The sequence below is a fragment of the Globicephala melas genome, chromosome 2, assembly GCF_963455315.2.
Source record: "Globicephala melas chromosome 2, mGloMel1.2, whole genome shotgun sequence".
Lineage (NCBI taxonomy): Eukaryota > Metazoa > Chordata > Mammalia > Artiodactyla > Delphinidae > Globicephala > Globicephala melas.
This window is the reverse complement of record NC_083315.2, coordinates 114621638-114643728: the sequence shown is the minus strand read 5'-3', so window position 1 is coordinate 114643728 and position 22091 is coordinate 114621638. Positions and strand designations below refer to the sequence as shown.

The window sequence follows — 22091 nt, the reverse complement described above, 5'->3', positions numbered from 1 at the left end:
GGACTTAGATAAAGAAGTACCAGGTGTCCTGCCTGTCTCCTAATTGAGACGCAGTGAAAACAATATAGACTTGGCAGCATGCTTAAAAGGATGGATTAAAGCCCAGCTTTGTCTACTCTGACAAATCACAGCTTTTCCTTCACGGTGTAGATAGTATCAACTACTAAAGAATTTCATTAATATAAAGCATCATAAAAATCATATACAATAATTGGTCATAACCTGTTGCAGATTTTCAGAATTTCTAATAACATAGTACAAATAATTCCAAGATTCATGCTATTTAGGGGAATTTTATTTTTTACTGCATATGAACTAGACTGCATGTTTCTTAAAGAAATTAGCTACTGTAGGAAAGAAATGGAATATTAATTAATGTACTAGATCTTCTTTATAAAGTAAGCAATATAGTTTACTTTTATTTTATAAATGAGCAGTGCCTATTAGTCCATGGGATACTTAATTGCCCTGTATATTTCAGGGAAGTATGCCACTTTACTCCTGATAATAATAATTATTAGATCCTGCAGATGTAATTGCAGAATATATCTACCCATATTCTGTATCTCAATAAAATTCTTATTTTTCATTAAGTTTTCAAGACCCTGTGTAATGATACTGACTCAGAATGTTTGAAGATACTTCAAGGCCTTTTAGAACTAAAAAGTCAACTGTGGTTTATTTTCTCAGTTTTATTTTAGATCATGTCATGGATTTTTATTACTATACTACATATGATATTCTAGTATATAAACAAAGATTTTTGAAAAATTGCCAATCTTAGAACTTAAGCTAGTAGTCATTGTGTTGGCCATCCTTGAGCTGGCTAAAATGCTTTTTATACTTTTTTTTCCCCATCTAAAATCCAGATCGTTGAGATTGTCTGTAGAAAGAGCACTGGACTATTAAATGACCAAGGTTCTAGTCCGAACTCTACTGGTCAGCAGCTTTGTTTTTCTGAGCGAACCTTTATTTTCTCCTTCGAGGCAAGGCTTATTGCTGAATAAACATTTTGCTGATTTTGCTAAGTTTCCTGACATTAACGTTTGTAGATCATTGTTGTATCCTTCCTCTAGTTCTAACTAAAATTATCACAACCAATAGGGCAAAATGTTTATTTCAATGCTAAATTGTAATGAGTTGTAATTACTTTCAACATTTATAGAATTTCTTCTGTAGGCAATTATTATAATTTTTTAAGAAATTAATATCAATTTTCCTTTAATGTTACACCTTACATATGTATACATTGTGCTTTACTCACTTTTTCTTCTTCCGGAGAAGGTCAGCAAGATTAAGGGTAGAGGTGGAACCAGACTCTCTCTGTAAGTTCAATCCTAGGAGAGTCCCAACTGTATTTGCCCCAGAGGGCTTTGTCTCTGGGGAGCCAAAGTGAGATTAGAGGAAGGGGGCTGTCTGCATAACAGGCTCCTAATCAACTACCAAACCAACTTTATTCATTCATTCTATAATTTATAAACAGTCATTGAGTGCTGCTAGGCCCTGTGCTAGGTGCTAGAGATACAAAGATAAAAAGGCATGGCCTCCACCCTCAGACATTAGTCTCCCACTAGTTTATTAGGAGAACAAGCGTGAGGAAAGAGGCACGCTTGATGCTTAACAACTGGCTCTGGAGAGCAGGAGGAGGCCTCGATTTGTGGCATTTTTTGAGTTCTATGATGTGAAAACTCCCACCATAGCCAATTTCAAACTACCAACCATCTTACAGACTTTGTAAATATTGTAAGTAGTACTTGCAAGAAATTTTTAATAGGTAAAACTCTTTCTCTTCCTGCAGTTACTATTCTTGGAATTTTGTATACAGAGAAGGGAGATGAAATTCCTGACTGCTAAAATGACAAAGAAACCACATTAATATGAGTGTGGGCAAGTGCTTACTAAATTAGGAATTTCAGAATGGGCCCTAAATCCCTGAGGCTATGCTGTTGAGCACAGATATAGACACTTCATGCTTTGCCTTTACTTAAAAAGGAGCCGGTAGTTTTTTCTTGTTTAGGAAAGAAAATATTAAACCTGAATTTAAGAGGAAATTAGTTAAGCAATGATATGCCTTTGTTGTCTGTCTGTAATTTTCGTAACTCCTTTTTGTGAAAAATTATACTTTATATTCTTGCTATGTACAACATACATATATACAAACATAAACATATATACATATACACATGTACATATACTTACACACACACAAATTTCTATTTCTTTGAGACTAGTCACAAATTACATTGGACCTAAGTATTTATACAACCTCCTGGGCGTGCCATGGAATTAATGATCACAAAACTGAAAGTTATGCCTTTTCTGACAGCAGAAGCAGTTCAAAATTACATTGTATTATTAAGAATTATTGTGGCGAATGAAGGGTTGTTGCTTCTTTAAAAACCAAATCTACCTTTTATCTGTTCTCCCTATATATTAGTAAAGTTGAAAAAAGTGTTTCTAATTAACTGTCTGCAGTCTCTTTTCTTCATATTGTGTTTTTTCTCATGAGAAATCAGAGTTTTCTCTTACCAGAATAAGTCAGAAGTTCCTCTCGTACATAACATAAACAAGAAATATTATCAGAGTTCTTGCACATGTACACAGGTATATTTCTTAAACTGATGATACTGAAAATTGTCCTAGTGGAGACAGCACCTGCTATGTACAAAGACTTGAGTCAGAGGTCAAAATAACTATTTTCATCACAGATGTAGAGGGACTTTTGGGTTACTTTGTATTTATATCCTTTATCTTCAGCAGCCCTATGACATAAATAGGAGCAGGTGGGGGGATCTCCATTTAACATTCAGAGAAACTGTGGCACAGAGAATTCATGCATCTCTTTCCAGGAGTGGGCTGAAACTGAACCCTAGTTTCATAACAGCTGGGCTTGACACAGTGACAGGGGGCCATTATTATTTCATATGATAAGTTTAAAATCAAAAGTAGTTAATTGAATACTGATATTAACTTCATATTAATGAAATACAGATTGGGTTTAAACTATTTATTTATACTATAAAAATCATTCAGTTCCCTTTTCTTATTTTCAGAATGGTAATATTCCTTCCCCCCATTTCTATTTTTGCAGAAAGTAGAAGGAAGGAGGATTAGTGGATAATTATATTGCTGTGATTGCAGCACCTGTGTGTTATTTCTTTTGATTGGCTAGTTCTGTATTAAAGATTCCTACCAGCTAAAAGTCTCCTTCATCAAATGGCTTTTTCTTAGCTAGTTTTGGCTTGGGTTGTTTTAGATTTGCAACAAAAACCGTCTTAATTCAACTTAGACTTGTACTTTAAATTTTGTTCTGAATTTGTAAGTTTACCATCATCTTTTTATCATTTCACCCATTTCAATTTAATTTCAACGCCAGTGGCAACACACAGTCACAGTAGGAATATAGCTTGAGCTTATCCTGTTGTTATTAGCCATCAAGTTTGCGTATGCCACTCAATTTATAGGTACTAATAACTCTTCCCTAGAGAGCTGCCTTTTAAGGAATAAGTGTCTAACATATTATAAGGAGATATAGGAATTAACTATTTTGGACTATGGTTACCATTGCAGACGCTAACATCACTGTTTGGAACTTTATCATCATCTCAATCACAAAAAATACCTTGTTTGTGGACTCAGGACTATTGTTTAAGTACTTAGAGTTCATTATATCTCCTTAATATATGTTTTCCAAAGTAAAAGGGGAAAAGATGTAAGTACTGTAGATTGGGTTGCTTTCATATTGTTTATTTATTTATTTGACTACATCACACTTGGAAAATTAGAATATTTAGCTTTTAGAAGGTGAGTTACTGTAGTCTATAATAATTTACTAAGCTAACAGTATTTTCTGAAAATAATCCCCCAGAAGGAAACTTCAGACAGTGGGCTAATTTGTAATAACTGTTGCAGTTTTCATTTAAATTCAACAATTAATGATTGTTTTCCTTCACTCTGCCACCTGTACTTGAACTTTAAAAAATTGTTTTAGAAAGCATCATTTTCTCTAATTACAATTTTTTTCAGTTTTATTAAATACATCATGTGTTTTTATACAAAATGAATACATTATGTCTAGATAATTTTAGTTTCTATAGCTTTATATATTAGGGTTTCTTCAGAGTTTTATGAATCTCCTTTTGTATAGTGAAATAGAATTACACTTCAGAATGTATCTTTAAGAACCTGGGAGCAGGACAGGAATAAAGATGCAGACGTAGAGAATGGACTTGAGGACACAGGGAGGGGGAAGGGTAAGCTGGGACGACATGAGAGAGTGGCATTGACATATATACACTACCAAATGTAAAACGGATAGCTAGTGGGAAGCAGCGCATAGCACAGGAAGATCAGCTTGGTGCTTTGTGACCACCTAGAGGGGTGGGAGAGGGAGGGTGGGAGAGGGAGGGTGGGAGGGAGACAAAAGAGGGAGGGGATATGGGGATACATGTATATGTATAGCTGATTCACTTTGTTATACAGCAGAAACTAACACAACAATGTAAAGCAATTATACTCCAATAAAGATGTTAAAAAAATAAAAAATAAATGTATCTTCTCTAGATATTCATTTCTTGCTCTAATAATCTCCTTGCTTTAGAAATATTAAATTTGCTTTCTCTCTGCCTAATTTTTGTGTAAACTCTAAATATAATAAGGTAAAGTAAAATATTTCATTTATAGGCCCTCTGAAAGTAGAGCATTTTTAAAAGTAGGTAGGTGTCTCCACCCTACTTTTCATGAAGCATTTTACCCATTCAAGTAGACTTTTAAAAACAGCTTGTTTTGATAGCAGACTGTTCTCCTGTGGGCCTTCAGCCTTTGCTTCCTGGCAGCACCTTTGGTGCGAAAAGAGAGTGATCAATTGGGAGACTATCAGTGCCAGCATGCATAGAGTGATAAGTTAACACACCACTGGGAATTTCTAGGGCCCACCAAGATACTTCACTTCTAATGTGCTAACAAGCTCATTTTTCTACCTCTTGCCTCTTCAGTTATTTTTTTTCTCAGAAGAGCTTAGAAGTTGAGTGCATCAGGCATAATGAAAAGCCCTGTAGGAGGGAGAAGCAATAACCCCATTTTTCCCTTTTCAGCCAAATAGAAAATTAGTTTCTGGTAATACACAAAGGCCAGTATTTTTTGTACAAGGGGCACTGCTGTGAATCAAAGGACTCTATTAACTGCAGAAAATTCGGCAGCTGTGAATCTCCCCCAATGAGAAAAGTACTTTCCAACAAGTTGTGAGATATGTGGTATTATTTAGATTGAACCATCAGTTTCATCCCCTTTCATTTATAACCATATACCCTCTTTTAAAAGTGTGCTATATTACTTTTCTGTGTTAACACTCAAAAACGTCTATATGATCCTTCCATAAAATCCTTTCAATATAGCATCTTGTCCTGTTGCTACCCATTTCAGGAGTAAAATTCTTTTGAAGTTCAACCCCAGAATTGAAAATAATGGATTGCCAGGAATTGGAATTAAGATTATTTCAATATTTGATACATAAAATAAATTGTAGTATAAGAAGAGGTTACTCAAGTCATTTAGGTGGCAAAAGACATCACAGTCTAAGTCAAGTGCATAATGAATATAGACTTACCTTTAACTCTTCTTTTTTTTTTCTTTTCTCAATCAATAATCTTTTGTAAATGTAACTGGCTATGGTTCAGTATCTCCCACTGAATTAACATTTTAAATTATCTTCCTCTCAAAATTTTTTCTTGGTCTTGATTGTAGACTCGGTCTACAATCTCTGGAACTAAAGGATTACAGCAATTGAATTGCAATTTTAAAAAGAGAGAGAATAATGAATTTTGAGGGTAAAATATTAAAATGGGTTTTGGGGAAAATTCAATGAATAAAGAAGAACCAATAAGCAAATTTTTATTATCCTTTACACTTAGTTAAATGTCTTAGGTAAAGCCTATCAACATAGCACACTGAGTACAGCTGGAAAACTTTTAAAAGTTGTAGAAGAAAGGTTAACTGATTTCTCAGTTCAGGAACTATACGACATGGAGTCAGCATGTGAGTTTTTCCTGATAATTGTATGTTGCTGCCTGCTGCTCTACATTTTGACAGCCATTTCCATAGTTGCTTTCGTGAACAACAGAAAAATTCTCTCTCTTTCTCGCCCTCTCTGTGCTAACAGCACAATCAGGCCTGCTGAAACAGGAAGCCTGGAGTGGGTTGTTCAAAAGCAACAACACTTCAAGGTACTGGTTGCTTGTCAATAATATCAGAGAAGAAAATGTGGTGAAAGGGAAGTACAGTATTTTTCTGTCAGTGTCAGTGCCCTGTAGATGCTTTGTTAGACGGTATGTAGGAGTCCTGTGGACTCTCTGCAAATATTCCTGCTTGTTTCAGTGTTATAATTGACTAGGTATTTTTTCCTGACATAGAGATTCAGCTGTGTATTTATCTTAACTGCATGGAGTTAAGTTCGAGGATTACAGCAACAGTAGTCTTCCATTCAAAATGAGAACAATTGTTGGGAAAATGCAGGGATTTTAGAAAAAGATGATATGCAGGAATTTTTCACAATAAATTATTACAAATGAAGAACAGAATTTCAGACATAGTATTTTAAGCATTATAGTATTTATCGCGTGGCTTTTCAGAGTACATCTGCAGATCGAAGCTGATTAACAAGATAAGAGGAGCCCTAGGCTGACCTGATAGCAGTTGAATCCTTTCCCAAGTAAACTGTTGCCTTTCTTTCTTCCAGCAGTTTACTATTAATTATTTTCTAATAAATGTCTTCCTGTTAAGCTGCCAGGTATAGTGGTATCCTGAAGAGTAAACTTATGTTAAAAGCTACATTTTTTTCTCTTTAAAAAGCTGTACTTTTAATGATATGCAAGAATAGTTAATAATTATATTTATTAAGAAGTAATGGCTTAGCAGTGATAGTAGTCCTTTTTGATGCAATCGGTTCTTTCCCAGTGTATGCTGCATTTAAGTTCACCCTTAACTGAAGGAAATCAGCTATGAGGAGAGAGCGCGATATCTGCAAACGATTGTCCAGCACCATTTAGAACCAACGACATTTGAAGATTTTGCAGCACAGGTTTTTTCTCCAGCTCCCTACCATCATTTACCATCTGATGCCGGTAAGATTAAAAGCAAGTATTAGTTACTGTTCATTATTGGAACTTGAAATGCAATACCCTTTTGTTCTAAAAAACTCTTAAAATAATGGAAAACTTGCTTGAATAAACTTCCAGTCATTGAAATATAAATATTCTTCATCATTATTTTCATATTTGGCCTTTAAATTTGATTTATACTTTCTTTTACCTAAATACAGTTCCTTTAAAAGTCAACAGTCTTCATAAAAGCACATACACTACATTTTATCTGAGCTAATGGGCAGTAACTATTGTGTTTCACGGAATCGTTACTGAAGTATCTGCAAAAGAAATACAAGTTGAGCAGGCACTCTCAACTTCAGAGGATCAAATTTTATGGCCAAGAATATTACCTTATCATTTCTAATTTTACAAATAAAGTTAACATAATTGGTCTAGATTTAGAAGTACTTAGAGTAAATTATTTTGTAATATTTAAAGATTATAAGAGGGTACTGCATTTTTACAATTAACTAATTTTGAAGAAATCAGTAAGAAAAAAATGACTCATGGCCTTCCTATTCTGTAATTCTTTGCACTCCTTATGATTGTTTCATTTATTTTATTTTCCCTCTTTAGATCATTAAATATCAGTTCTGTTTATCTGAAGGTAAGACAAAGTGTCAAACAAAACACCCTTTGTTCTTCCCCCATTTCCTTTTTTAAAAATTAGCAAGCACTAAGCTTGTAACTCAGTTAAGCAAACTTAACACTGCCCTGGTTCATACTAAACATTTCAGAAATTGTCACTAAATTTCTTCCAGAATTATACTTACTAACTTAGGTCTGCATGAAACACTAACACTGGTTCTGGGATAAAAATAACTAATAATAGAACCCTTGGTTGAAGTTAGTTACACCTTGTTGTATTGACCTTTTTGTTTCTCAGCATGAAAATGTAGTACTACTGAACTGAAATGGTGTGTCTTTGTATTTTGTAATGTGTTGCATTGTTATTGGGTATCTTAACTCATCAAATAGTTATTCTGTTGTGTGCCTCACACCATACAAGGCACCTGAAATACAAAGATGACTGTTTTAATGATGTTCAAGGGAAGCAGGAAAAGAGAATACAATATACCTGAAGTTCATCTTAATAAGCCTTCAGATTCTCTTCATATTATATAAGTTTTCTTTATATTAAGTAGTTTAAGAGGCACAGTACTGGCCTTTACTGGCCTAATTTGCTTGCAAAAAAAATTACTGTAATTCTCAAAGTCGATGAAATTAAAGCTTCCATTCCTGTCACCAATTAATTGGCCATTATAAAAATAATTTTACAAAAAAACTTGGAACCCTTTCAATTAATTATATAAAAGACCTAGCAAAGAGAAAATTATATTAGACTGGGTTGACACTATCTAAAATTACACAGCTCGGCATAAGAAAGATGGTAAAAGAAAGATACTAAAAATAAATTAATGAACAACAAAATAAAAACTAGTTAAGTATACCTGGACATTTCATTTTTAATAATAGAGAATATCTGATAAAATATCAGACATTATTAAAATAGACATGAATAACACTTTTGTGTACCATACATAGAGTTGAGCCATAAATTTCACAAATGAAAAATATTGATAATAAAGCCACGTTCAGACTAACTTTTCCCCTTAAATGTATAAAGGCTGTCAGTTTTCATGTTGTAGCTGTTTACTAGCTGGAATCCTTCATATTCCTCTTCTTAATGTTCTTCTTATATTTTGCATATTATCCTGCACATTTGGCCAGATGTATAACATGGGAAGTAAGTAGTATTCTCACTTTCTGAGACATTAGGTAAAGAGTGATACAGCAGCCAAGTCAAGGCTCTTTGGTTAATTTTTTTAAATTGTCTTTGCCTTTAGGAACTGTTAGAAACATACACTTGAATTTTTAAAAGGTGTTTTTAAACACTGTAACTAACTTTTGCAGTATTACTTAATACATTTTTATGGGTTTTTTTGCAGACTTTAATAGTTATGAAAGATAAAAATTTTTATCAGTGGTTTTCAATTCAGCACAATAATATAAAAAGAAAATATTTACTCCTTTACAGTAGCAAAAACATTATGATATCTGAAGAATGCTTTTTTATTCCCAGTCATCTCAGATTTTGATTTTCCTGTCACAAACCAACCCATAAATGTAGAAGTCCCTTTAAAGTTGTAAGTCAAAGTTGAGAGAGAAGACATGAAATAGGCCATGTAATAGCCATATGGACCTGACTTATGTTTTTCAAAAATTACATAATGTGAAGATTTTTAGGTTCATTATTACTTTTTTTTTTTTTTTTTTGCGGTACACGGGCCTCTCACTGTCGTGGCCTCTCCCGTTGCGGAGCACAGGCTCCGGACGCGCAGGCTCAGTGGTCATGGTTCACGGGCCTAGCCGCTACGCGGCATGTGGGATCTTCCTGGACCGGGGCACGAACCCGTGTCCCCTGCATCGGCAGGCAGACTTTCAACCACTGTGCCACCAGGGAAGCCCCATTATTACTTTTTAACATGATGATAAAATTGATTTGCCCCATTGAGATTTAGATCATTAAATATCAGTTCTGTTTATCTGAAGGTAAGACAAAGTGTCAAACAAAACACCCTTTGTTCTTCCCCCATTTCCTTTTAACTTGTAATCGAGAATCAACCGCAGTTGAGATCAACTTTAGATATCCCATGCATACCCCATCCATATAAACTAATACTAATCAATACTAATGCAGTAAATTGAAATTACATTTTAAAGGAATACCAGTACGATAATCATATAAAGGATATAATCTATTCTTTCTAACCAAACCTATAATATAATACTATTCAGTGGAGTTGTGGAAAAATACTGTTTTAAGTTTGGCTTAAAACTTAACTTGGCTCAAGCTTATTTAAAACCTACTTCCTGGTTAACAGTAATGTATCAACTGTGATGACATTGAAATCCAATGGGGCTTCTTCTAGATAATTTTTAGTATTATTTAAATAGATACAAAATCATTTTTGGTATATCATAGTTGATCCATAAATTTCATAACTGTATTTTCTCAAAATGGACTGTCTGTGGCAGTAGACTGATACTTAAGGGAAATTATTTTTATCCCTAAGGTCACTGAGGGAGATATCGTGATGTCACACTTTGTTGATCTTCCATAACTACATTAAAACATTATTAGATTTTTCATGTCCTTTATTTAAAAAAAAATTACAGGAAAAAAATCCCTTTATCTTTGTCAGGCACGTGTGTGGAAAATATCAAAAGTTTTACTGTAACCTTCTTTTTTAACATTCATGAACACCTCTCCTCTGACTCTAAACTTTAAAATGAAATTACTTCTCTTCTTGGCCAGATTATATTGGCAGTTCAAAATCTAGATATTTTTCCCTAATGTCACGTTGTCTTTTCAAATCAAGTTGTTTTTTTTCCTCCCCCTCCAATTTTTTTTTAAATAAAAGAAAAATCTAGAATGCCAACAAGAAGAAACAGGATCCTGTTTTACTGCAAGTGCACAGTAAATATTAAGTTATCTTTCTTATTAAAAATACACACATAGAACAAATGTGTGGATACCAAGGGGGAAAGGGGTGGGGTGGGAGGAATTGGGAGATTGGGATTGACATATATACACTATTGATGCTATGTATAAAATAGATAACTAATGAGAACGTACTGTATGGCACAGGGAACTCTACTTAATGCACTATGGTGACCTAAATGGGAAGGAAATCCAAAAAAGAGGGGGGATATATGCACATGCATAGCTGATGCATTTTGCTGTACAGTAGAAACGCACACAACATTGTAAAGCAACTATACTCCAATAAAAATTAATTTAAAAAAAAAAAAGGGAAGAGGAGGAAAGGGAATGTGCAGAGCCAGACACAGCAATTTTGGAAAAAGGGAAAAGACAGCTGTTGAGGAGGAAGCCTGGTCTATCCACACCACACTTAAGAGCGGCCAACAGTAAGGGGTGGGGACACCCTGAACAGCACAGTGAGCCTTCGGGTCCAGTACAAATGTGTGTGCTGCCCGCAACAGAGAAAATGTATGTATAGCAAAAAAATAAAAATAAAATATATATATAATACACCCAGTTTTTTTCCAGTATTATGTCTTTTTACTATCATCAGCCATAAGTATTTTTCAATGCCTATTATGTAGCATATCTAGAATTACAGCTAATACTCTATTAGTTGAACTAGTATGTACCTCTCTTTGGATTTGTTTCTCTACAAATTAAGTTAGAGATTTTAGTATCAATACTTTAAAAATTAAAGGGGTGATTGGTATTTGACTCCCTCTATATATGCACATGTATATACATATAAATATATACACACATATGCATATATATGTACAGTTGACCCTTGAACAACATGGGTTTGAACTGCACAGGTCTACTTAAACATGCATTTTTTTTCAACAGTATATATTACAGTACTACACAATTTGAGATTGGTTGAATCCGTGGATGCAGAACCATAGACACAGAGGAACCAGAACCACCTATAGGGAGGAACTGCATGTATGGAGGGCTGACTATAAGTTATAGGCACATTATATAGAGGGTTGGCGCCCCTAGCCCCTACATTCAAGGGTCCACTGTATACATACATAAATATACGTATACATACATACCACTTTGCATAATTACCTTTAGAAAGCGTATAGGTTCCTATCTAAGTAAATCTTCTAAAAATTAGTAATAAGATTCAAATATTTCTATGCCATCAAAATAAGAGATAATCTAACAGTGATTTTGAAGACCTAGAGTAGTGTCTAATCTTCCTTAATTCTAACCTCAGTTTTGCTGTTAATTCACAAAATCTGTATTGCCACATGTAGATGAGATAGTATTATGATTGTAAGGCCCATCTCTTTGAATCTTTGAATGGAATGAATCATCAAAATTTAGCCATTAAACTTGTCTCCTTTTCCTAGGCTTTGAAATGATCTGGAAGAAAAGATCGTAGCTCTTCAGAAAAGATTGTAGCTCTTCAGAAGACAGTTATTTTATATATATCCTAAATATTATTTGTCAGTGCCAGTAGAAAATGTTTCCTTCAACATATAACATAAGCTATAAGTTTGTTTACTGTGTTTTTAAAAACAAATGTTTTTAAAAATAAATAATCATATTTATTTATCACTAGGTTAGCCTGAAATTATAAGCAGCCAAATGTGTTCTCTTTTCAGTATTTTAAACTTAGAAATTTGGCTTGTATGTTGTTGACCAAGAAGCAAATAATATTAATCTTAAATAAAGTCCATTAACCTTTTATAACAATAATTACTAGGTTCAGTTTTCATATAGAGCATTCATTCAGATGTAAAATTTGTGTAATGAAAATAATTGAGCGATTACTGAGTGCCAGGCGGTGTGCTAAGTACTATACATGCATCCTCTCACTGAATCTTCATGGCAATTCTATGAGACAAACAAAAAACCTTACCAACAGTCACTTGGTAAAGTCAGAGTCTGACTTCAGAGTACTTGAAGTATTATAATTACTCATTTAGTCTAAATATTTTCAGTCCCTTCTTGATATTGAGAGAGGAGAGAAATTGCCCAGTAATCTGTCATATTTGCAAATTAGAAGTTGTTAAAAATTTTTATTTTGAAGGCTCTACTTTTCCACCCATTGAAAAATCATTTTTTATTATTTATTTATCTTTAGTATAGTTTTAAGGTTGCCGTGGGAGAGCTATGGGTTTTGGAATCAGACTGATCTGGATTTAAATCCTAGCTCTGCTATTTCTTATCTGCATGAACTCAAATGAATTAATCTATCCTAAACCCAGTTTTCCCATTTGTAAGGAGATAAAATATGACAAGCTTAGACCGATATGTTCTAAGTCTACAATAATGGTAGTTCTTGAATATCTTGAAACCTCATGTTTGCCTGCGTTTCTGTACTGTTTTATTTTAAATTATGTGTTACTTTATGACACTCAGTGGTGCGTCCACACCAATCTTAATCACTTACCAACTCCTTTAACAATATTAAGGCAGTAAGATTATTTGGGTAATCTGTCCTTTAATGTAAGGTTATGTTTTATAGGGATATTAACATAAAAGTGGATATTCTTTATTTTCCCCCAAACTAAACAGTTACGTTGAGTTCTCCACATTTTAACAACTGATGTTTTCTAAGTGGTCATTTTCTTCAAAAATATTTCTAGTTTCTGTCCCTTCTTTTCTAATCCTCATCTTTTTTGATCTAAAGTCTACTAATGTTTGCTCTTATCATAGTTTTATTATATAGCTACACTTATTGTATACCTGCTGTGTGCCAGTATCTTTGCATATGTAGGCATTCATTCCCCACAACTTTGCAAAATAACTAGTATTGTCTTTGTTTTACAAATAAGAAAACTGTCTCAGGTCAGTTTGCCCAATATCCAGCATCTAGTAACATGACAAACTTGTCATGGGTCTGTCTAACCCATGCTCTTTCTAAGATGACGCTGCCTCTTAGTTCAATGTTAATTAGAATTGCTTTCAAAGTCACAATATTTTTAAAGGCTACGTTTAGTAGGTCCAGTAACTTTAGCAGTTTTAAAGTGGTCATACTTGTCAGCAAGCAGTATAACCAAAGCCACAATAAATAACAATGCATTGAGTTCCCTTTTACAATCTTTATAGATGCTCAAAGTCATATTCATCATGTTATTTGTAATAATAGCTCATTGTAGTCAGTGTACAACATATGAATCAGTTTATTATTCCATCAAGATACAGACAACAGTCTGTGTACTGTAAAAATGTTATTAATAGATACTATATGTGAAACATAGGAGCCCATACTTTTTAAACTTCATACTTGAGAGGATATATTATCAATAGAAATAAATAAATCAATATTCTTTCTGACTCAGGTGATATAAATCAATACTTAGGCAGAATAGGATGTGAAATGAAGTGTAAGTATCACATTATTCTTTAAAGTTGAGATCTATCCACCATAAATTATTTATAGAGTTTGGGTATGCTGAGTATTTATCACAAACATCATTAGCTAAAACATGAGGCGGTACTGTATACCACACACACTAAAAAGCCTGATTTGACTCAGTTGAGTGAAAGGGGGTTTCACCTTGAAGGCAGTAAGGGAGACATAGAGGAATTGCTGCTTTTGAGGAAAATATTCTTTGAATTTGGCGTACTCTAAAGCAGTGTTCTGTAATAAAACTTTCTGTGATGATGGAAATGTTGTGTATCTGCACTGTCCAGTGTGGTTGCCACTAACCACATGTGACTGCTAAACAATTTAAATGTGGCTAGTGCACCAAGGAGCCAAATTTTTAATTTTTATTTTTTGCATTTATTTATAAATTTTTTGCATTTATTTATAATTTTAATTTAATTAACTGTGATGTGGCAATGGCTACCACGTTGGACAGTACAGCCCTAGAGATTTTATGACTGAGTGGTTAGCATAACATGCCACCAGTACAATGAACACTTTAAAAGGTAGATGTTTAAAGAATCTCTCATAGGCTTTTTTTTCTTTTCTTTTTTTCCTGTTTGAACTTGTTTTGTTAGTGGGTAAGTATAACATTTGAATTTACAAAGCATTTGTCCATTGTGAAACCTCATCACCCTAATGCATTGCATGCCCAATTGTGTTTCATAATAAAAACCTGATTACTGTCTTCTCTACTCCTCTGTTAACACCTGTAAAATTCTGCGCTTTGTCACTCATATCTGTTATCTATCTTCTCTTTTGTTTTCTCACTTCTGCTCGCTACTCCATTTCTTCATTCACAACAAAGAAAGAAATGCAGTGATAGTTCTCTTCCTCCCAAAACCTCCACTAGAAAACATTGGCCATCTCAAGGTAAACAGCCATGGGAAGGCCTCTCATGACTGGCCGGGAATAGTATGCATTACCAGCAAAGCATGAGCTACTGCTCTTCACCTTCCTTCTGCCATCCATCTGCAGTGCTTCCCCAAAAAGGTCCGTGGATTCATATTCTCCTCTAGGTTTTCCAGTATGGGCCCAGTATGAACCAACTCAGATCTTCAGGAAGAGTAAAGGTGGACAGAAATATATGTCCTTCTTGTATTTTGAAGGTCAACCTCATTTCAATTAGAAAAGAGAATGTTGGAGAGATTACTTTAAAAAGGAGGGCAATTTACCTGGATTAGGATTAGTGATAAAATGTTTTTTCCTTGACAATGTATGTTTGTTCTTAAGTATAATATTTGGCCTTAAAAACTTTTAAGTGTTCTACAGAGATACATTCTTAATTTCCTAAGACATCTCAGTAGGATCTGTACCCCTTATTGAACAGTTTTATGTTTCCTTATAAATATTCATAACTTCAGTTTAAGCACAAATGTTTCATTATATGGAAATAGTCGTATAAGTATTCCCAAGCTCGAAGTGTCAGTGTGGTGCTACGCTGGCTAACAAATATGCCAGAAGTTTCCCTACAGAGTTAGGAGCTGTGTAAGTTTAAGCCTGCAACCTGTGTGACATGTCTTTGTTTGTGACACTCGTAAAGATAATTTTTATATACATAAGACCAAGGAAATCTGGATTAAAATGCCTCAAAATATACAGAATTTTTAAAAATTTGTTATTGTGTTATATTTTCAGATTTTTCTGGAAGGGTTTTTAATTTTTAATGTAATTTCTTATTCATGAAATATTTAAGAACCTATAGTGTGCAAAGTTCTGTAGTATTGCTGTGAATTAGAGAATCATAACTCAGAAATAAAGTACAAAGGTGAAGAACTACTTTGTAAATAAATGATATGAAGAATTTTCCAATTTCAACTTGTTTTGCTTCTTTCAAATTTTTATATCTTACTAAATTCTACTGGTTATCTACTTGCTATGACTGGATAGTGTAACTGCAAAAGTTTAAGAAAACAAAAGCATTACTTGTCAATTCTAAGTTGAGACACTTTGAGAGATCAGTTTGTCTTTTTTGACTTTCAGATAAGAGTTCTTGTCCTCTTCCTTCCCGAGGGAATTTATCTTGCTCCTTCTTAAAAGCATATTTAACTACCTAGCATGTATAATGGTCTCATACTGCTAAGTTCCTTTTTGGAAACGTTTGGTGCTGTTTTGTTTTCAAGTTTGAGCAATGAAGGCCCTTTTCTTGATTATACCCTGTACCCTAGAGATAGGAATTGGTCCTTCTCACCTGATTCTTAAGCCCTTACGTGCATGCTAATGGTGCTTTGGATCCCTGTCCTTTCTGTCCCAAAGATTTTGCTTCCCATTGCTTTTTCTGGGGAGCTCTCTGGTTGGTTCTGGCTCTGGAAATAACGATTGGTGCTTTCTTGCTAATATGATGACATGAGCCTCCAGATCACTGTCATAACAAGCAAGTTTGGGGCTTGCTCTTTCCTCTCAAAAGACCTCACTAAGGGTTGGGATCCATGCTGCAGATCTGTAGCAGAAAAGTTATTTCTTACAGGATGAGTGGCTGGATGACTTGCACTAATGCTCTTGCTGTTTCCCACAGGCTCCTACCCAGAGATTCTACCCAGTGAAACTCCCACAGCAACGCAGGTAGACGGGGCTGACCTGGCCTCACCAATGTCTCCTCGAACTAGCAAAAGCCGCATGTCCATGAAGCTGCGTCGTTCCTCTGGCTCAGCCAATAAATCCTAAGGAGACAGCAGCCCAGCAGTGATCAGCAGTAGCCACCTTAGCATGAACATAGCGTTAACCCTTTCAGGCTTCGTGTTTGCCATAACATGCATGTTCCTTCCTGAACATTTATTTTAGAAAACACTGGATTTAAATAACTTGTAACTTACTATTTTAGATTTGGGTTGTTTATTCGGTTGGTTTTCCCCTCACACTCCAAGCTGCCGTATGGTGGGGGGGGGGGGGGAGTTTTATTCTACACCCTTTACCTTCCCTAGATAATTATGTGTAAGTAGTTTTACTTTTAATTTCGTAATTAACTTTGAGCCAAAATATAATTGGACAGATAGTCTCATTATTTTATTTATCGTGCCCCATTACAACTTTATGGCTCAGTAAATATATAATTTTTTTAATAAATGTACATCTTTAAATTTAAGCATTTGTAAAGTTGTAGCAATAGTTGCAAATCTGTTAATACACAGGATATGTATGGATTATTTATGTTATCAAAATAAACCACTTAAAATAAATGGTCTTTTAGTATCTCAAGTTCCAGCTGAAATAATTTTAGCATTAACTTTTTCTTCCCAAAGCAATGTCTCATTTCTTTGCTGTGCAGGTGATGCCATGACATATCTAAAAACCAGAAAAATCACTGTGCTGAACTTTGATTCATGTTTAGCTTCCAAATATTTTTCTAATGTTTTGCTTTTTAAATGGTATCACTGTTAAATGCCATTTCTGTTTTGAGATTGTGGCCCCTTATTGGCTGCTGGATCCTGGTATATCTATGTTCTTTCTTAAGTACCAAAAAGAGAGGAATGGGGTGGGGTGGGTAGGAAAATAGAAAAGAAGGAGAAAACTTTTCTGACATAAATGTGTGGCTTAAATTATGTGTATTATTGTCAAAGAAAAGGGAACATGACCCAGGAGTCTAAATTAATCTAATATTGTTAATACTGAACTTGCACGTGCGGGTTGGTGTACCTTCCACCCTCCAGAAGTATTTTCCTACAGTAGATAAGCCTGCTCACATTTTGTTTTGAACGAGCATCTCCTAAGGAAATGTAGCATGACATTGGTACTAACTGCATGTGTAAATACATCATACTGGCAAACTATAAAATATAAATTATGTATCATCATTCATGTAGTATCTACAAATTTGTAACAGTGGAAAAAAGATAGTATTTAATAATACAATAAAAATATTCTTATCATTTCGTGTCCATGAGTGTTGATTTGTCTTTTGTCTTCTATATTTTTTCAGACTTAAGCAGGGCTGTATGATTAATGGAGAGATATAAAGCATAAACCTAGGTTATCTTAGCTCACCATGAAAACTGAATTTTAATTCCCTTCTCAGGATATACCCCACCTTATTTCTCAGAGATCCTACCACAGTCATTAAAACTACAGGAAAATTTTCACCTTCATAAGAGCTTGCAGAAACTTCCCCCAGTGCACTTGGTTAAAGCATCAATTTATCTCACCCTCATGCTTTGATTTGTTAAATTTTACTTTTTTTTTTGGTAATATACATTCAGGAACAAAACTTTTTACAGACAGTTTCTATAGCAGGTTTTCAGAGTTCCTGTGCACTTAAATTTTGGATTGCCTTATAAATAAAAACAAATTCCTATGAAACTATGTAGAAAATAAACTTAAAAAGTCCCGTGAAAGCTAATATAAAGGATAAACATGGATAGAGACAGTCCCTGGGAAAAAGATTAAACAATATAGACAGTTTCCCACAACCAAGGTTAAGAATTGCAGAAAAGATAAAGTAACTACACATTTCTATAGTGCTTTCATTTTTAAAAAAATAAACAGCTAAAGGTTTGGTGATATGTAACAAAATGGAGTGAAAATACCAACTTAAAAATACGGAAGTTGATTAGCACAGTTAACGTTTTATTCATCTTCAGATAAACTATTCACTAGCTTTTTGAAAAAGAAGAAAATATTTAAAATATATTTCCTGTTGACATTTTTGGGTAGTAAAGTATCTTTAATATTTAAAGAACAGTACATATTCTTTACCTTTTGGAGCTCAGTCTATGCAGCCATACTTCATAGTATATATACTATATAAGGAAATTTTCCCATTTCTGCATCATTACATTCATTTACAAAATATAATTTCTCCTGTCTGTATTCTGCGTAAATGGGTCACAAAGATTATAAAGCAGGATACTGGCTTTGGGGAGATAAGAAGTGAGGCTGTTTAAAATAGGCTGTGTTCAATGGGATTCTTAAGACAAACACAGAACACAACAAAGCACCAGCTATGTACATTTATTTGGTGGTAAGCATCTTACAAATATGGGCTATCTGTCAAGCAATATTCAGCCAGTGTCCCAAACTGGCTATTAGGGCATAGGTACAGAATGTATGCTAAGTATGGTAATACAAAAAAAATCAAAACCAGGTTGCAGCTGAAAAGAAAATATTGAATATTGAATGAATTGCCATTCATTTCCATAGCGGATTAGAAGTATTAACATCTTCCTTAAGCTGAACATAGTGTCGTATATAATACACATTATGATTACAACAGAAGTGTTAAACAATTTGGATGAAACCCTACTAAAACAGTCAAACTTCAGGAAATGAGTTCTGTGTTTCCCAAAAGCTATTTAAAGAAAGGTTTAAAGTATCTTCCTGAATACTGCACACGAGAGCTAGAGGTGAGAATTTGGGGGGCGTCTCAACTCCTTCCAGTAAAGAGGTGCTATTCCCCACCTCCAAACACTAGCTTAAGAGTGGACTTAATAATTGAGAAAAGGAAAGTTTACAAGGAGATTTCTCGTATCACCCAAAAGCGCGCAAACATCTTAACATTTCCTGCCCACAGACACAGGTCTTGTATTTCCCACCCACCCGACGTAAGTTTGGCACCAATCACATAACTTTTAATTCACAGAATATACAATGCAAGATATCTGACCCTATTGAGACAGAAACTACACAGGCGCCTGCGATGACAAGAGGAAGAAGAGAAAAAAAAAAAAAAAAAACTACCACTTTTGGTAGCTAGAATCCTTTGTAGATAGAGACATGCACGCATTCACTGCGACTTTCCATAGGAATTACAAGTCATATAGGATTCATTGGGGTCTCCAGAGTTTGGTGGGAGCAGGGGAATCCTATTTTCGTGGGGAAAGTGAGAAGGGATTTAAAGCTGATCATTCTTGACCGAGAACGGTTATACCATATACATACCTGCTCTAGAGAGGGATTTTACATTTCGCTGCCCGCTCCTCTGGCAGCACATTGACTACTGGGAGTTTTAGGAGAGAAAATAAAGGAAGGAAAAAGGGTAAACTTGCAAGCTGAAGAAAGCCCCACAGAAATTCTCATGATCTGTTTGCTCCAAGGCCACCCTCAATCCTCTTTGTCTTTCGCCCTCAACAGCCCGGCCGCAATGGCATCTGCAGCAGCAGTACCTGCCGACTTTCTGAGGGGTGGCACTTATTGATGTGCCGGGTCAGGCCTGGGGAGCTAAAAAAAGTGGACGGGCAGTGCTTGCATGAGAAAATTTGCTGAGCACTCCCGTCGGACGCCCCTCCTGGGCCCGGTGCTGCGGGAGGCGCCCCGGCCAGAGCGGGCAGGAGCAGCTCCTCGCGGACCGCATGCCACAGCCGGTGCTTGTCCCTGATGTCTGCCGACGGGAAGTGCGCCCCGCACAGCGGGCAAGCGAAGGCGAGTGGGGCGGCGCGCTCGGAGCCAAAGCCCGGGGCAAGCGCGCGGGCCGAGCCTGCCTCGTGAGTGGCCAGGTGCTTGCGCAGATAGGCTTGGCGACGGAACTTTTTGTGGCAATATGGGCACACGAAGATCTCGGGTCCCCCGGCAGCACTGACCCCGCCCGGCTCAGGCACCCGGCGCCCCAACACCCCCGCCGTATAAGGGACCTGAGGCAGCGAAGGCTCGGGGTGGGACAACACCTGGAGGCCTTGTGATGGGGCGCTGTCCCGGTGCTGCTCCGCCCCGGAGCTGTCCCCGGCCTGCGGGTGCTGATCCGCAGTTCTCTCTGCCCGGTTGTTTTCCTTCCCCTCCGCCAGGAAAGATGCAACAGCCCCGGAATCCGGGGAGGACGAGGTCGACGAAGGCGGCAGCTTCCCGTCGGCTGAGGAGACTGTGGCGGCATTGGCTGCTGCGGGACGCGGCTTGTGCCAGCGGCGATGAGAGGCAAGGTTCGCAGGGCAGCTGAAGACCTTGTCGCACTCGGGACAGCGGTACTCGACGCGCACGATGCGGGAGCAGCGGTGCTGAGCCAGCGCGAAGGGGTCTGCGTACTGCTCCTTGCACAGCTGGCAGATGAACTCCCCCAGCGGCGTGCGGCTGCCCCCCAGGCCCCGGGACGGCGCTCCGGGCTCCTCCTCCTTGATCTTCAGGCCCAGCACAGGGGACGTGGTGACTTCATCGGTGAAGCTCAATTTCCTCATGGCTTTTGGCTTCTTGACTCCGGCGGCCGCGGGCCCAGACGTGCAGCCCGGAGGTGCCTTGGCGCAGCGCTCGCCGCCGGTGGCCCGCTTCAGGCCGTGCAGGGAGGCCGAGAGAGGCGCGGGGTCCGGATGGAGCGCGGGGTCTGGGAACGGTGCCCGGAGCGGCAGCAGGAACTGCTCCCGCGAGGTCGGTGCTGCTGTTGGCGCCACCGAGCAGGAGAAAGCGGCCACGGTGGCGGTGCCCCCGGGGAAGGACTCAGCGGAGACGGGCGAGCTGAGGCAGCGCTCCAAGAACGCCCGGCGCAGCTCCGCGCCCGCCGGCTTCGTGGGGCTGGGGCTGGGCCCGGGACCCTCCCGGCCATCCGCCCTCCACTCCGCGCCTTCCCTCCCGCCCACCGCTGGGCTCACCCCAGCCGCCCTACAGGACGACCCCGACAGCTCGCGGGCCGCTTCCTCCTCCGGGGTTGGGGGTCCCGCCCTCTCCGCACCGGGCTGAGGGGCACTGGAAGCCTCCTCGGGGAAGGGCGGCGCCCCCTGGGGCCCCAGCAGGGGAAAGACCCGCTCTGCTAGGCGCATTCGGTACGAGCCACCTGTCCGTTTTGTTCGCTTTACCAGGAAGCCCCGAGGCATGGTGGAGTCGGAGCGCTCGGGGGCAAGGAGTAACCGGGGCGCCGCAGGGTCTGATAGCGGGCGAGCACCGCTGCTGCCCGAGCTTCGCCGCCGCAGGCATGTGTCCGCCGCCTTTATAGCTGAGACGCGGGCCGAGGGACCGCCGGGTCGCTTTCGGCCGGACCAGCCAATCAGGAGTGGGAGCGGCCGCGGGGGGTGGGGCTTTCTCGGGGCTGGGCTCGCGGGGGGCCCGGAGGCGGGCGGCGGAGGCGCGGGCCCCGGCGCCCGGCTTAGCTGCTGCCTGCAGCCGC

General features: G+C 37.7%; 2 protein-coding genes across 10 annotated transcripts in view; one reads left to right on the top strand and one right to left on the bottom strand.

Moving 5' to 3' along the window:
- The window catches only part of RALGAPA1 (Ral GTPase activating protein catalytic subunit alpha 1), a 220888-nt gene extending 202945 nt beyond the window's left edge, over positions 1-17943 (top strand). For 5 of the 9 annotated variants that reach the window (XM_030854800.2, XM_060294754.2, XM_030854808.2 and 2 more), the window contains 2 exons: positions 6994-7118; positions 16593-17943. In XM_030854800.2, the coding sequence (XP_030710660.1) occupies positions 6994-7118; positions 16593-16741 (274 nt within the window). In that variant the 3' untranslated portion in view covers positions 16742-17943. Of the gene's footprint in view, positions 1-6993; positions 7119-7715; positions 7747-9661; positions 9693-10564; positions 10584-14885; positions 15071-16592 lie in introns of those variants that run through there. The other 4 variants (XR_009563100.1, XM_060294756.2, XM_060294755.1 and 1 more) reach the window with 4 other exon arrangements.
- Positions 17944-20133: 2190 nt separating this feature from the next.
- INSM2 (INSM transcriptional repressor 2) lies at positions 20134-21801 on the bottom strand. The gene has a single exon (XM_030854439.2). The coding sequence runs from the start codon at positions 21799-21801 to the stop codon at positions 20134-20136; it is 1668 nt and encodes a 555-aa protein (XP_030710299.1).
- Between the last annotated feature and the right edge of the window lie 290 nt (positions 21802-22091).

Coding starts and splice junctions, on each gene's coding strand:
- INSM2 (XM_030854439.2), bottom strand. CDS start 21,801: ATGCCTCGGGGCTTCCTGGTAAAGCGAACAAAACGGACAGGTGGCTCG.